A 16,716-nucleotide genomic window follows, 5' to 3' on the forward strand; every position below is an offset into this window, starting at 1 on the left:
AATACAATATTTGATAATTTTATTACGTATCATTAATAATTTGTTTGCAAATTAATAATTAGGTTACTTTTTTGTAGTCGTGTAAATAAACAATTTGGTTTTTTAAAACATAAACAAAATAAATTATCAGTGTCATCCCCAATGTTTCATAAACAACAATATTAAATTGAAATGCTCCAGAAATATCACATATGTTTTTTTTGACATTTTAAAGACACATCAAATTTTGCGAAATTTTTAAAAGTTATATTTTTTTATCTGAGTGGCTTATTTTGTTAAACGTTAAAAGGCCTGTAGAAAGTTTTACCGATTGAAAATAAATAAATAAATAAATAAACCTGCCAAAAATCTGTTTTTGGTAATATTTTAGAAACGGATAGCCAGTTTTTCTTTGTAGTCTAGAAATATTCTTAACAACCTAAAATGACCAATTTGCTACACTGTAAACTAATTGAGAAAAAGTAGTTCAGAGATATTTTTCACATTTTTTATTTTCATGATTTAATTAATTAGTTTAGTTGATTAGAAGATTTTAAGGGATAATAAATTCAATTGACAACTCATCTTTTTTTTTCTATTAAAAAATTAAAAAATATTCAAATTTTTCAATTATTTGCCAGTAAAAAATAAAGTAGTAAATCTGTCTAGAAAACAATTTTTATGCTTTACTAAATTGGTATATAAAGAAAAGTTAGTGATGTTTCTATCTGAAATGGACGTAAATAAAATTATAATATATTAATTAATTTAAAAAAATTAATATTTATTAAAATTTCTATAGCATTATTATTAAATATTAAAGAAAATTGGACACAGAAGTGGCTTTATAATATGGTATCGAAACATAAATGATAAACAATTTATTTAAGAAGCGAACATTCGAAATTATAAACATCTCATTCAGTGTTTTGCCGACAAAATAAATAATAGTAAACTGAAAATGTATTTACTAGCAGTTTGTTATAAGAGCACAATATACGAATAACAAGCATTTCCATTGTGTTTATTTGATGTGTGTCTAATCTGATGAAGTCTAATCAATTGAACCGTCTTCGATGGGCTCATTGAAGTTATAATATGGAATAATGATCATTCATAAACCATTTTCAAACGATTGAACCATTGTGATAATAAAAATAATAGTAATAAATAACTAATTAATAAAAACGTTTTCACTTCATTTTTAGTATTTTTATTTCATTTCAAAACTATACTTGAATAAATTTATTTTATTATTCCAACTTAAACTTTATGCCTTTCTTCTTTAGTGTTACTCTTTTATAGTTGTAAGTAAATTTAAAGTATGTATCCATCGTTGCACGACGTATTTTATCGTCGATTTCGATCCATTTTTATTTTATTAAATTATTACAAATGTTCACGGTTTATTATTACTTTTCAATTTAAAATATAAGTTACGATATGAAAATTTGTATTAACGGAAATTTAATTTTTTATTTTGATATTTTACCCATCTTCGTTATATTAATTATTATTTTACCTTTTTATTATTTATTTTAATAAATTTTTAAATCCCTAAAGTTGTCCTGCTGCGTAGATCTCTGAGAAAAAGTACCATTATTAATTATTTTAAACGAAATTGGTATAAATTAAAATTGTTTTTAATCTAAGATTACATCTGAATAATAGTTATTTTTAATCAAAGATAAAGCCTAAATATAAAATTTAATATTTAATTTGTTGCTAATAAAAACTACAGAAATAAAAGTTATTCTTCGCACTTTTCTGTGTTTTTTCTATACACATCAGAAATTACATCTGAATAAAATTAATTTAATTTACAAAAAAACCACACCACATTTTATTATTTTTTAAATTATGTAAGGTTTATTTAAAATTAAAGAAAGAACTACACTCTATAGAAATTTTGCATATAAATAAATATTTATCTCTAATATAATTTATTCAAATACTACATATGTTACATATTCGAACCTTCTGTTGGGAAGAACTGCTTTTTTCTTAAAATGAAAAAATAATGTTTCCCAGTATACACCATACACAGGGTTATTTTTTTAATAAGAAACTTTAAATAATTTCCAGTAATAAGCACTCAATTATTTGGTTATTCAGTGGAGGAAATAGTACTAAAATTATTTTTCCTCCCTCCTGCTTTCAAATAGGACAGGACGTGAAATCTCAAATAGGAACCCCTAATTTTTATTGTAGATACGGATGTAGAGTAGCTTAGTTCTCCATGAAATTCATTTTTCTTTCAAATTTTCTTATTGAATGGGTTGAAATTAAAAGTTACCAATTTTGAATTTTAACTTCCTGCCGTCAGAAATAAACAAATAAATAAATAAAGTGTTAAGTTTTAGATCAAAAATTACCATATATAACCTAAGTTAACCTATTAATTCATTTTTTATTCATTTCTTAAACAAATTTAGTTTTTTTATATTACTTTAGTTAATAAACATAAATTAATATTAATTTACAAAAATGTTCAAATTCCTTTTTCCATCGTATTTCGTAGAAATTCTATTATGAAATACTGTAATACCCAAATAAGATAAATTTAATATGTTTGAGATATCAGCAGTAATATAGAGACATACGTTATCATTTATATTTCTTATAACTTTAATTTCATAATTTTATCAAGAATTATTTTAAGACTCGCTGAAGTCCCTGACAGAAGCTTTGACAGATTTTAATAGCGAAGTACTTACTAAATAATATTTGCGCATCGCAATTATAACAGAGATAACTTGCGGTTTTTGTAATTATAATGAATAATAGATTAAAAATAGCAAAACTAATCTATAAAGGAACATGGAACGATGATGTGCAAACAAGAAAAAAGATATGAATCCCGAGAACAGCCTTATGGATCAGCGTCATCTGCAACAGATCTTGGAGTGGAGGGGCGCGGAGACGTACTCCGTGGTACTTCCCACACGCACACATACACATACACACACTCAAGTCCCGCCCCGCATTTCCATAAGTTCAAGTCCTGGTTTCACTTTAGAGATTCACGGGCATCACTGCTAGTTACATCGGTCGCGATTCACCATCTGAAAATTTGCTCAAATTTGTGTTTCCTGGTAATCCCTTCAATTGTTCGATCGACGCGCACCGAGCACCACTGACCGCCTTAATATCACTGAGATTTACAACGGCACGCATTTGTATATAGAACAAGTAAATTGTGTACAATTCGTCGTGTGTTTGTATATAAACTGTATATACAATATTTGTGTATACAAGTTAGTTACGGGTATCAAATGTTTGTAATATAAAGAGCAGCAGATTAAATTGTTTGCTTTATAACGAGTAAATGTTTAAAATATGATGAAGGATCAGTTAGCCGAAGTTAGTGCAAGCACAGGCTCAGTGCTCCCGCAAAACATCAGCATCCAGCAGCATCTTCACCACATCCACCTGCACCAGAACCATACTAGTGTCATCCTGCCAAATGATACCCAAACTCAACTCTCTCAACAGCAGGCACAACTTCCCAATGTATCTCCGGAAAGCAGCACCGGCCAGGACCAGGACAACAAGCCGTCCAGTTCCGACAAGAAGTCCGGCATTCGAAGACAAGAAAAGCCACCCTACTCCTACATCGCCCTCATCGTGATGGCCATCCAACACTCCCCAGCCAAAAGACTGACCCTCAGTGAAATCTACGCGTTCCTCCAGCAACGTTTCCCGTTCTTCCGCGGCGCCTACCAAGGCTGGAAGAACTCAGTGCGGCACAACTTGTCTCTGAACGAGTGTTTCATCAAACTCCCCAAAGGACTGGGTCGTCCCGGCAAGGGTCACTACTGGACCATCGATCCGGCCAGCGAGTTCATGTTCGAGGAGGGCTCGTTCCGCCGAAGACCGAGGGGTTTCCGACGGAAGTGCCAGGCGATGAAGCCCCAATATCCGGGGGGATTTTTCCCCGGTAACATGGTGAACCAAGCTGGGGCCTACGATCATCAGACTCTTGTTCAGACGCCCGATTATGGGTACAACAGTTCGTCGTCGCAAGTGACTTCGGTTGCCTCCACGCATTATTCGAATTACGATTATTCGGCGGTGTATCCACAAACTTGTGAGAGGGATTGGGGGGCTGCCACGACGGGACTTCCGTTTTCGTATGGCACGGACACGTCGATTGGGAATTCGTATCTGAAGACGTCTCTGAGTCCCATGCCCGACAACCAAGATACGCCACCTCCTCAGGTGGACAACTACTATCAATACGGATCCATTGCTACGTCTACGACAGATTGTGAGTATATTCATATTATTGATACGTATATTAAGGGGAAAACATTAACTAACACTTTTGTACCTTGCCTAAATTAATTAGTTACTCTACAGAGTGATTTCCCGTCGGTGATTATTTCTAGTTACTCTTTCCTTCCTTCTAAAAAAGTGACGAATTAATTAAGGTAATTTATAAAAGTAATAAAAAACTAACTTTATTTATAACTTTCTATAGAAAACACCATCGGAGGGCATATTTAATTTAACCATTCAATCTACTGAAAACATTATTTTCCACTCATTTCTATATTAAATGTATTTAAAATTTGCCTCAATTTGTAAATATGTTTATTTCAAATCTAAGTAAATTTAATTTTAAAATATAAATTTTTGTATTTTGGTCTTATATAGTTTTACATTGTAAAAATTTCCCTCTAGTAATTGTAAATAATTTAATCTTTAAAATATTTTGAAAATTCAGAATGAAAATGTTTTGGAACCGTAGATGGCAAACTTTTATTTAAGAATAATTATCAATTTAATAGTTAAAATTATTATTCATTCAGAAAATTGGTTGGAATTATTGCTTACAAGTTGCAAAGTTACAACATATTTATCCACCATTTCCTATTTATTTACTTAGTAGAATTGTTCTCCGTGCATTTAAAACATACGGTCACAGGTCGAGACAAAAGGGTCCAGATGCAATAAACGATACAATTAGGCATGTTTTGGCAGAGGGGACCACCCAACCGATGACGGCATCCCAATATTTGTTGTCTGCCAACAATGTCAAACGGCATGTCATCCGCCTAGTAAAAGTGCCATCTCCGGTTTCTGTCACAACATATTTCAGTTCCAGTTTAGCGCCGGCGACGTCACATTTTACATTTAGTGAAACACACATCTTCTAATCGGCGCGACGTCAACCTCTGTTTTCTTAAAACGTTCCGATGCTTAATTGACCCGTCCGCACGTGGGTGGTTTTATGATTTTTCGCTTTTTCCGAAGCTTTTATTAAAAGAATTCTTGAAATCCTTGGTTATTCACTAAATTTTCTCTGCACATAAATATATTTTCAATCCAAAAATAACATCCTGATCTGAAGGTAATTAATTTATTTTTTTCATTTTCCAGTGACGAGGGCAGCTGCAGTAACAAATAACACTATGCAACCGATCCAATGCGATAGGAAGCCATATCTGAGTCCGCCTCCGCCTTCGATACCGTCTTCTTTGCCGTCTCCACCTTCCGCCAACACACCTCATTCGTATTTCGAGCCCAATATCAAATACACCATGTAAAATTCGTGTGGATTTGTTAAAATTTATGAATAAACGCAGTTTTGTATAAAAATGCTTTAGTGAAAACATTTGTACCTACTCTAGTATTTTTGTAAACCTGATTTGTTTTCTTTATGTGGAAACTTATGTAGGTTAGTTGATATGTGTATATAAATTTTATTTATTTTATTGTTATTAATAGGTTATATGTAATAGGTTTAAAGAATTTTGATTGTCATGAATTAGACAATAAGATGTATATAATTGTAACTAAATCATACGGCTGAAACCAAATATTTGTAAATATTATCTTAAATAAACTTATGGTATATAAAATTTTAATTTATTTTATTTTTCTCCAATCACCCTTTTAAAATTAGAGGCATAAATAGTTAAGCATGCTATGATGAGGACGAAATTTAAAAATAAAACATTAACAAATTATTTTTCTGAATATAAAGCAGTTTATAAATTCTAAAACAATAAATTTCTAATTATAAATTTATTAAATATCCATTTAAAATAAGTGCGAACAACTTTTTAAATGATTGTGTGATTGTATCACACACAATCCCCAAACCACATTATTAAATATTTAGAATTAAATTATAAACATTAGATGCCGCAACACTAAAGATTGTGTCCATTAAGTGGTTAGCGGTATATTTATTCTTTTCTCAGTATAAAATTTGATTTTTTAAGATTTACACAAGGAAATTCTATATTAATAAATGCGATAACATATGTGGTGTACTGTAATGTTTTAATTCGCAATAAGGAAATTATTATCGTTCATGAGTTTACGTCACAAACTCGGTTAAACTGCACGTATGCCTTACAAAATGCATTTAATGTTTAAATGTAAGTGAAAATATATTCTACTACATTGAAAAGTAATATTTTAATTGAAAAAATATATTTATATTCGATGACAAGGTGTAGTGGTGATCAGAGGTGATTTTTGGTGTTTCAACAGAGAATTCAACATGAACTTTTAGTTAATTTTGAACAAATTTGAACGCATATTTCATAAATGAAACTGTTCTTATTCATTTTTTTCTGTAATGTTACTATATCAAGAAAAGAAACTCCAAACCATAAAGTTTCTTTCACCTCGATAAAAAATTTTTGCAATTCATCTAGACTTTTATATCGAAGACTACGAACCTATTGCTTATTATCTGATTCTATTCTATTAATCATGGATTCATCAATCCAAAGTACTTTTTACCAAATTTAAAATTAATATATTTTTGTGCAAACTTTAGTTAATTTTGTTTGAATTTTTTGATACCAATGATTTCTTTCCTAGACACACTGACTCAATTAATTCAATTTTTCATATCAAGGATTTCTTTTGTGAAATATTTTACAAAATGTTCAATTTTAAAATTTGTACTATTTCTCTGGCACCACTGTGTATTTTTGCCAACTAAAAAATCTGATAATGCATAAAAGGAATTTTATCACGAAGTCACAAGTGCCACACTCCAGACGAAAAAACCACACACGTACGTTTAGCAGCCGTAAATTAGGTGAAACAGTTCTGGGCCTACGTAGTAGAATGTGTCGCTTATCTAATCTGGACAGGGATGAGACGGGAATACTTGAGGGAGTAAGTTATTATTATGGCAGTAGCAGCAAAAAATCGTTCCCAGGTTACAAAACAAAACACCCATACAACGACACTTGTCTCACCAATTCCATAACTCATTTGTATTTTAAGGCAGATGAGAATGTCAAGGCAGACATGACAAGAGTGTGCCATTAATTATAAAAATAAAACTGTTTGACATTATGTATAGATTTATCAATTAAATAATTAATAATGAAATATAAAAATGTTTGATATTATGTATGGTTTTATTAATCAAATAAAGTTAACTATTAAAGTTACTAACAGGAGTAGTAGTAGTAAATAGTAAGAAAATCTCAAATCAAATATTTACATATTTAGAGTTTACAAGTTTACACTTTTATGTAAAAGGCAATCAACTTAGATAAATCTATTTATATGATCCCGAAAATATGTTTGGTATTTCTGAAAAATGACTTCGATAATGTGGTTACTTATTAAAGATAAATGCGGACGTCTAAATCCGAAATATGTATGAAAATAACGTCTATAAATAGGATAATTGTGGCCTGATTTCAGGACGGGAATAAAATATATTGCGGTTTCAATTATTCACCTTATTTCCGGGAAAACATAAATTGATATAAAAAAGATTATTGTTGCGCTCTCCGTTTTATTCTTCAAGTTCCAAATAAATTTCTAAATTCTATATAATTAGGATTATGGATTATGGCGAAGAAAATTACTTTTGACTTTAATATCCTTTCCTCTATTAAAACATAATATAAAAATATCTCTTTTATGAATACAATAAAATTGCATTGTATATTGTGTATTATCTTTAAAAGCTGAACTAAAAAAACATCTTTGTATAATATTTAAGCCATTTTCTAAAATAGTTCTAAAATACGGTCCTGAAAGATAATTCAAAAGAGGCAGTGTGGATCGAGGGATTGAGAAAATTTAATTCTTTCATTTGAGTGCAAGTTACGAGGTGTCGACGACGGCACTTTAGCGTCCGTTGAAAGCCTCGATCCGATTAATTCCCCGAATATATTGCATCATAAGTAATAAATTTACTAAATTACAAACAACACTCTTTGTTATTGGTTTTCAATTGATCTTATGAAAAAATGGACGTATTTACGAGAGTTTGACAATGGTGCTCAAAAAAAAAAAAAAAAAATACATAATTTAAGCAAAATGCGTTTATTCAATATTTCTTTCATTCATATTAAATAAGATGGGTGTAAATTAATAAATATAAATTGGGAACAAAACAAAATGAACTTGAAGTTCTGAGAATATCTCCTGTTTAAAATGAATTTATATTTTAATGTTCTCTCCCGATTTTTACATCCAACGATTAATCCTTCAACTCACGAGTATACTGTACAAAAAAATTAAAATCACAATTTTATTAAATATTTTTCGTTGGTTAAATAATTAACAAAAAATAAAATACAAATATTCTTGTTCATAATATTTATTTTAGAATGTTCATAAGCATTTTAAATACCATGGTTTACGAGTATTTTAAAAAACATATTTTCAGGTTATACAAAAATAAATCTCCTTCACATTAATATTAAATCAACATTTATATTCTGCTATATAATAAAATAAAATAAATATACTTTCAAGAATTTGAGACCCTAACACATATCTAATTAGACTCTATTATTCGCAAAATCTGAAATCGGCCAAAGATTGAAATTCTTGTCTTTCTCAGATAATTATTATGAATAACATCTATAATTAATATAGTTTTTTACCTTCTTTCATTTAGTTGGTGTAGATTATAATTTATCGAAATGGAAAAATATGGATATAGTTAATACTAAACATAACATATATTCAAAAATTAAAATAGTAATATTTTATGACAGAGTGTGCATAGCGAATTAAATGAAGATTTTAAATGATGAACACTTATTGAATGGTCGTGTGGCAAATTTTTAAGGCCACATGTGGCTTTTTAGCTAAATTTAAGGGCAGACGTGGACACGATCATTTCGAGGACTGTTCAAATTCACTTAACCACTTCAACAGCCGATTGCTCTAACTAAGAACTTACGAGCCCGTGGAGAGATTTGTGACTTTTTTTTAATGCTGCTATTTATGTAGGTATTTACGTACATGTCAAATCAATTACGAATGAAATTTTTGATTCAATTGCTATTTTTACACGCATAGCTAGAGAATAATTAAACACAAATTTAATCTGACTCTAAAGACATATTTTCTTATGCTTGTGTATAAATTTGTGATGAAGGACTATGTTTTTCAGGTTAAGAAAATTAAGCGAATATTTTAATATAAATGAATATTAATATAAATAATAATTTAATATTTTTATCAAAATAGACCATTAGACAACAAAACCGAAAGGAACCATCCAGAAAAAGTTCGATGAATGCAGAAATTAACATATAAACATAACCAGAAAATAATAAATAAAAATAAATTTAAAATGTCTTTAAATATAAATTTTTGAATGAATGCGTATTATTTTTCGTTAAAGAAATAAGTTTTTCATGTATAAAGCAAATTAAGCCAATACTTTTATATGAATTAACATTAATATTAAGTGCAACAAATAATTATGAATAAAATTATAAATTCATATAAGCGTAGGTTTATTAGTATTAATTTAAATCGTTTTGTAATATTTTACTTAAAATATTATAAATAATTATCGGGTCAATTAAAACTAAAAAAAAATATTATGACTTTATAATAATATATCAATTAAACCTCTAACATATTTAATTATTTCACATTGAATTATTTTACGAATTTATATTTAAAAATTGTTTATTTTTTGCAAACTTCCACTTCCTCTAAAATCTCGAAAAATATCATTAAATAAAAAAACCGCGAGGATTTGTTATTCGTCGAAAAATTTAAATGATTGCACAATTTAACTTTATTGTATTATAGGAACTCTGTCCATGACGAAAGTAATATTTCCAGTTTGCATAAACAACATTATTTCGACACATTTCATAGTATTCTTTCTATATTTTAAAAAACACAGTTATTCAAGAAAAACCGATTTTGAATAACGTACTTACCTCAGAGATGCATGTATCTTAGTTGGGTTTTAAGGAAAAAAAAATTTTATACAAAATCTAACTTCATCCAGTGAAGCGGGTATTCACCTAATTTCAACTTCCCTTATTTTTCAACAATAACACTATTCTCATATTAATACCAGCATTATTCAAAATTTATTTGCTTCCACTAATTTACTGTTCGTGGTAAGTTCAGGTCAGCTTTCCCGATTGTCTTGTGGCAATTTGTTAACTGGATTCATTAATTCTACAATGTACTTTACGGAAATGATATGATAAACGTATTAAACTGAACGATGGGTTGAATTGATGGAAGCAAATAAAATTTGAGTATTACGAGTATTAGTATAATACAGTGTTATTAGTATAATATTTTAATATTGTTGAAAAATAAGATAATTTGTGCTATATTTAACAGTTTATTCTCTAGACTACATGATTAAAACAAAAAAATCATAAATTCATAAGATATTGAAATTTTTAATTTTTACATAAAATTGTGAATAATAAATTTTTTTTTTTGGTATATACTGATTTCAGCCTAAAAAATTACTCAGTAAGTTTTGGTATTTTGTCTAGAAATACATATTTTCATGACTTACAATTGAAAAAAAGAATCAGGAGAAAAATACAAATTTTATAGGGTCCCGCTTTCAAATAGGTGGAATAATTTGTAAAAAGAATATTAAAAATATATATAGAAAATATATTTTTTCAACAATTTCATAAAAATAATTCGTTAGCAATATTAGACCGTTTAACTAAATTAATTATATGACATATTTTCATACATATGAGACTAAAGATTATTTATATTTTAAAACTTTATATTATTAAACTTAAAAGAATCAATTTTTGAACAATTTAGTCAATCTAACAATAATCATAAACATTCACCGTTTGAAATTTGGTATTTTTTCCGAATACTATCGTATGAATAATATAAAATATCCTATAATAAATAATAATAGCACGAAAATACTAATGCGTTTCCTTGTTCCTATGAAATAGCATTTTTAGCAGTTACTCGTTATTACAATTTGTAATGGATTGATATCACTGACAACTTTTGTTTAAAAGAAATTCAAATATGTCATTTTAGACTAACAAATTAATATAAAAACTGTAGACTTTAGATTGTTTAAATTTAATATCACTTATTATAGTGGCAATAAAAATTGTGGGCTTCTAACATTCTAATTTTACTCTAAATTTAAATTTAATTTTAAATTCTCTTTCATTACTAGATTTTGGATATACGTTAATTGGGCCTATGGGGAAAATCGACATTGATTATTTTTTACGACTAAATATCAAAAGTTTTTGCAAAAAAAAATAAAGATTGTTATTAAAATAAGAAATTTTATATTGTATTTTGTTTGCCTTATAAATATGTATATGCAATATTTATAACATTAGCCTCCATAAGTACTTGACAGGTTAGAAATAAAGGGAGTACTTAGACTATTTTGATATTGTTTAAATTCATATTTTGATTTAACATACATAAAATAAAGGAGTAAAATACCTTAGGTAACCTGTCGACAACTTTCTCACTTTTCTGTCCACTAAAACGAAGAATTTTTTATGTACAACATGAACTTTGATAAAATACAAACAGATGGCGGTGCAAACTTGACTTGCAGCGCCCCTTTAATTAATTTTACTTGTTTTTGGATAGCATGGTTTATTGTACCGGTGTGTAAATTTTCGTGTTACACAAGTAGACAAACGTGAAAGCTTAAAAATGGAACCAATTTTGGAAAAATTACTAGTGTCTGATAGTAAGATAATTCAAGAAGTAAGTAATATTATTATTAAGGTCTTAACCTCAACACACGTGCGGTATGACACATATCGAAAAATTTTTGATCTAATTACTTTTTACGTTTCACCAGGGTACTAAAGAACTTAGAGAAGCTTTCAAGAAACCGGAAGCGATTCCTGCCCTTTGCGATGTCATTGTCACGTCGCAGAACTCCCAAATCAGACAATCTGCAGCTGTCTTGCTTCGTAGGAAATTAGGAAAAAAAAGGCAGTGGAGTAAATTGCACGTTGATATAAGACAAAGGTTTGTTCATAATTTTTTATTTTAACTTTCAATGACAACCTCATTTACATAGGATAAAACAAGGAATGATTCAAGCTCTCGTCAATGAACAAGAGAAACTAGTGAAGAATTCAATAGCTCAGTTTATTGGCATATTGGGGAAACATGAGTTTCCAGATAATTCATGGCCAGAATTGTTGCAATTTGTACACACTCTGTGTTCCAGTGATTCACCTTTAGACAAAGAGGTAACAATTATTGTATTATATATTTAAAACTATTTTTAACAATTTTTTTTATAGCTGGGAATGTATACACTATCAATTATGACTGAAATGTCTCATGGATCATATTTAGTCCATGCTGAATCTTTTGCCATGCTATTTACAAACATATTGAATAATTTAACACAACTCGACTCAAATTTAGCATATTATACTGTAGTAACTATGAAGAATCTTGTACCAATTATTAGTGGGCACCAACAAGTGAGTAATAGCATATGTAATTTGTGCATGACTCATATCCTGAGTTTTTTAATCCCAATTGAAGTGCCTTTATCAAGAATCATGTTAATTAATGTTGTAAAATATTTAACTTGTTAATTATGATTATTGATATGGGAGTAATTATCATGTACAGGGTGTGCCATAAATGAGGGATGGATAAATAAAATGGATGGGGTGCCACCCATTTTAGAAAAAATTGTTTATGATCAATGTAACGTAAATCTCCACTTTAAACAAATTAGCGTGTAGTATTAAGTATTTAGAAATACGATTTATATGTTGGAAAAAATTTAATTAGATCATATTTATTTAGATGGTAAATATCTATCACTCGTTATTGCAACGCGTGTTGGAAATCATCAATGTGTTCAGTCACAAGGACGAGAAAAAGGCGACCGACCTATTCGAGATTCTCGAAGAACTGATCGAGTACGCCGTCGCCGTAGTTGTACCACACATCAGACTGACGATCGAAATGTGCCTTAATATCGGTCGCGATCAGACCGTAGAAATACCCGTTCAAATTAAGGCCATCAGCGTCGTTGGATGGTTGATTAGATCCAAAGGAAAAGTAAGATTGGATTAATAATTTTTATCACAATTAATCTAATAAATAATCAAAATTTATAGGTGGTGCAGAAACACAAACTTGTAGAACCTATAATCGATGTGTTGCTGATGTTGATGGGCCAACAGCCAGACAATGAGGCGTGCGAAGATTACTTTATGGGCGACCCAGACCAATTCACTTCAATCACAGTCGCTACACAAACACTCGATTTAATCGCACTCCACATGCCCGCCGAAAAGGTTGTGCCTTACCTTCTTACTAAGGTAGAACCCGCCATTCAGGGAGGCGACATTTACGCCCAAAAAGCTGCCTATTTGGCACTGGCCATTTTGTCTGAGGGATGTGCTGAGAGTATCAGGAGGAAATATTTGGAGCCTTTCTTGAAATGCGTTTGCACTGCCATTCACAATCCTAATCCTGTTGTTAGGAATGCCGCGTTATTTGCTCTAGGACAATTTGCTGAACACTTACAGGTGAATAACACTTTATTTCTCTAAAAATCAATTTCACAACAATATTTGTATTATTATAGCCTGAAATCAGTAAATACGCAACTGACCTTTTGCCAGTACTCTTCGAGTGCTTAAGACAAATCCTTACCCAAATGGAAGTCGAGAAAAAGGATCCTCCCAGTCTTGACCGATTATTTTACGCGTTGGAAACCTTCTGTGAAAACCTAGAGGAGGCTCTATTGCCTTATCTCCCTAGTTTAATGGAACAACTATTTGTAGCTCTCAACCCCAATGGTTTCTCACTACAACTCAAGAAAGTTGCCTTAAGTGCATTAGGTTCAGCGGCTAGCGCCGTTAAAGAAGGAATGTTGCCATATTTTCAAAAGACGATTGAAATCTTAAATATTTACATCAATTCGGATCCAAACTCTGAATTACACGAATTGCAGGTATAATTCTTCAAAATTAAAATAAATAATTAGTATTAATAAATAACGTATATTTTCAGTGTTATGCCTTAGAAACGCTTGCTGTCGTCGCTCAATTTATAGGTGCGGATAATTTTAGACCTTTAGCCAACGAATCTGTGACTTTGGCACTTAGAATTCTTGATGAAACAGAAGATCCAGATGTGAGGAAAAGTATATACGCATTAGTTGCTGCACTCTCTATTGTGCTCAAGGAAGAGATTGCCCCTGCCTTACCCAAAGCTGTTGAGCAGATGATTGAAAGTATCATGAGCAGTGAAGGCATTGTGGTAAATAGTTAACCACTATTTTTGAGAAATACATGTTTAATATGTAACATTTTTTAGACACATTATGATGAAGAAGACAAGGACGATATTGACGTTTACGCAGAACTGTCTGACGAAGATCCAGATGTGGAAGAGGATATTGAGAATGCGTCTACAAGTAGTGCAGATTCAACCCAGTGTCGGTATTCCGTCGAGAATTCCTATAATGAGGAAAAAGAACAAGCTTGTCTCGCTCTAAAAGAAATTTGTGTCAATACAGGGTAAGTTATTATAACATTTTTAACATTTGATCTTCAATCTTATTCCTCATTATCGATACTTTTCAGGGCTGCTTTCTTACCGTATATCGAAAAGAGTTTCGAGGAAATCTTCAAGTTGATTAACTACCCACAAGATGATATTCGTAAAGCTTCGGTCGAAGCTTTGCTGCAATTCTGCATTTCTGTACACAAACTCGGCACCGCCGAGACCAAACACTTCTTGCATAAATCGTTGCAAATGTTCGTTCCCAAGTGTGCCGAACTCATTCGTGTCGACGAAGAACGCGGCGTCGTGATGGTGTGTCTTGACGCTTACTCTGCTCTTTTGGCAGAAGTTAAAGGCGAAGTGTTCGCATCTGAAGGTCACCGCGAGGCGATCATGAACTGTGTCATAGATGTTCTTACTTTAAAGGTCGGTATTTAATTTAAATATTTACTAATTATACACATTATTTGGTATAAAAATTAAACGAGTTTCATATTCTTTATAGACCATGTGTCAAGACACTGATCTGGGTGGTGGCGCTGGTGACAGCAATGACGATGACGCAGAAGCAGAACAAGATGAACTGTTATTAGAATCCGCTGGTGATGTGATTCCGAAATTCGGTGCAGCTCTAACACCTGATGATTTTGTTATGTACTTCCCCAATGTATTGAAGCTTATGTCTAATCGAACGGTAACTCATGAATATTATGTTGAATGCCTTTATTTGATGTCTATCGTTCCAGAAGAAACAAGACAGTATAAGTCAGAGGTCCTTTGCTTTTGGCACCTTAGCTGAGTGCATGAGTTGTTTGGGTGTCTATGTTGAAAAGTTTGTTGGGGAATTGATGAATCTTTGGTTCACTGGTGCTAAAGATAGTGCGGATGAGGTTCGCAATAATGCGATCTTTGGCCTTGGAGAGATGGTACTTCATGGAAAGGAAATAATTTATCCGTATCCTTTATTATGACATTTTTTATACTAATCAATATTACATACTATATATTATACTTTCTTAACTACCATTCAGTCATTATAATACAATTCTACAAATGCTGTCGGTGGCTGTTTCCAAGGAGTCGCACGAAAACACCCTGGATAATATTTGCGGCGCCATCGCCAAAATGATTATCGCAAATTCGGCAGGAGTTCCGCTTGAACAAGTATTCCCGGTGTTATTGAACCACCTTCCGCTGCGCAGTGACTTTGACGAGAATGAGGCAGTAATCAATTGCTTTGTAAATCTCTATCAAAGTGGCAATCCGATTTTCCAACAACATTTGGCTGGTGTATGTAAAGTGGCTGCTCACATCTACCACAAGAATCAAACAGAGAAAGATAGTAAGAATATTTTTATTATTATTTAATTAACACATTATTTAAATGTTTCAATTTTTTCAGGTGTTAAAGCAATTTTAATAGAATTTCTGAAGACAATAAACCGTGACTTTGGCGACGTATTTGCAAGTTCAGTTTCGTCGTTGGGTCCGGAAGTAACTGAATCCGTTCAAAAATTGTTTGCTTCATGAAGACCAAAATTAAATTGAAAAGGTTACGCATTTTTATACAAACAGATGTTTTGAAGTCTTTTGACAACGGTATTGAGATTTTATATTATAGTATATGCTAGCCGTGAACTCTGTTTTTAAATTATTCATGTTTATACTAAGCTGTTGTATACTGGAGACAGATGAGTGTTGTTGCTTCTATTCTATTTTACTCATTTTACTTGTTAAGAATTGTTTCTTGATTAACTTTTATAAGTTTTGTTTATTTTTAAGAATAGTGACAGGCTAATAATGCATTGTTATTTTTATATAAATGTTTATGACTTAGATAATCACACATTGGTCCTTATATTTTTATATATTTGTTTCAATAAAAATATTGGTCCTTAATTTTATTTTTACCAACAAATAATTCCTCAATAACTACATATAAAAAAATAAGTGTATACAAAAATAAAT

General features: G+C 30.7%; 2 protein-coding genes across 4 annotated transcripts; both read left to right on the forward strand.

Annotated features, from left to right (window-relative positions):
* Positions 1-3,037: 3,037 nt before the first annotated feature.
* LOC109601127 (forkhead box protein F1-like) lies at positions 3,038-5,812 on the forward strand. 2 transcript variants are annotated; one of them, XM_049962893.1, is made up of 2 exons: positions 3,038-4,249; positions 5,365-5,812. In XM_049962893.1, exons 1-2 carry the CDS (start codon positions 3,319-3,321, stop codon positions 5,529-5,531), a joined length of 1,098 nt encoding a protein of 365 aa, XP_049818850.1. In that variant the 5' UTR covers positions 3,038-3,318; the 3' UTR covers positions 5,532-5,812. The 2 variants fall into 2 exon arrangements, 1 of the variants encoding a protein (XP_049818850.1); XR_007547224.1 differs by lacking the exon at positions 3,038-4,249 and adding an exon at positions 4,846-5,203 and having other exon boundaries at positions 5,365-5,505.
* Positions 5,813-11,828: 6,016 nt separating this feature from the next.
* LOC109601131 (importin-4-like) lies at positions 11,829-16,647 on the forward strand. Of its 2 annotated transcripts, none has more exons than XM_020017351.2 (14): positions 11,829-11,964; positions 12,062-12,234; positions 12,287-12,461; positions 12,516-12,701; positions 13,036-13,293; positions 13,353-13,766; positions 13,826-14,194; positions 14,254-14,502; positions 14,560-14,762; positions 14,829-15,174; positions 15,254-15,442; positions 15,495-15,703; positions 15,780-16,090; positions 16,151-16,647. In XM_020017351.2, exons 1-14 carry the CDS (start codon positions 11,911-11,913, stop codon positions 16,276-16,278), a joined length of 3,264 nt encoding a protein of 1,087 aa, XP_019872910.1. In that variant the 5' UTR covers positions 11,829-11,910; the 3' UTR covers positions 16,279-16,647. The 2 variants fall into 2 exon arrangements, with proteins under 2 accessions (XP_019872910.1, XP_049818951.1); XM_049962994.1 differs by having other exon boundaries at positions 15,498-15,703.
* The last annotated feature ends 69 nt before the right edge of the window (positions 16,648-16,716 follow it).

The sequence above is a fragment of the Aethina tumida genome, chromosome 2, assembly GCF_024364675.1.
Source record: "Aethina tumida isolate Nest 87 chromosome 2, icAetTumi1.1, whole genome shotgun sequence".
Classification (NCBI taxonomy): domain Eukaryota; kingdom Metazoa; phylum Arthropoda; class Insecta; order Coleoptera; family Nitidulidae; genus Aethina; species Aethina tumida.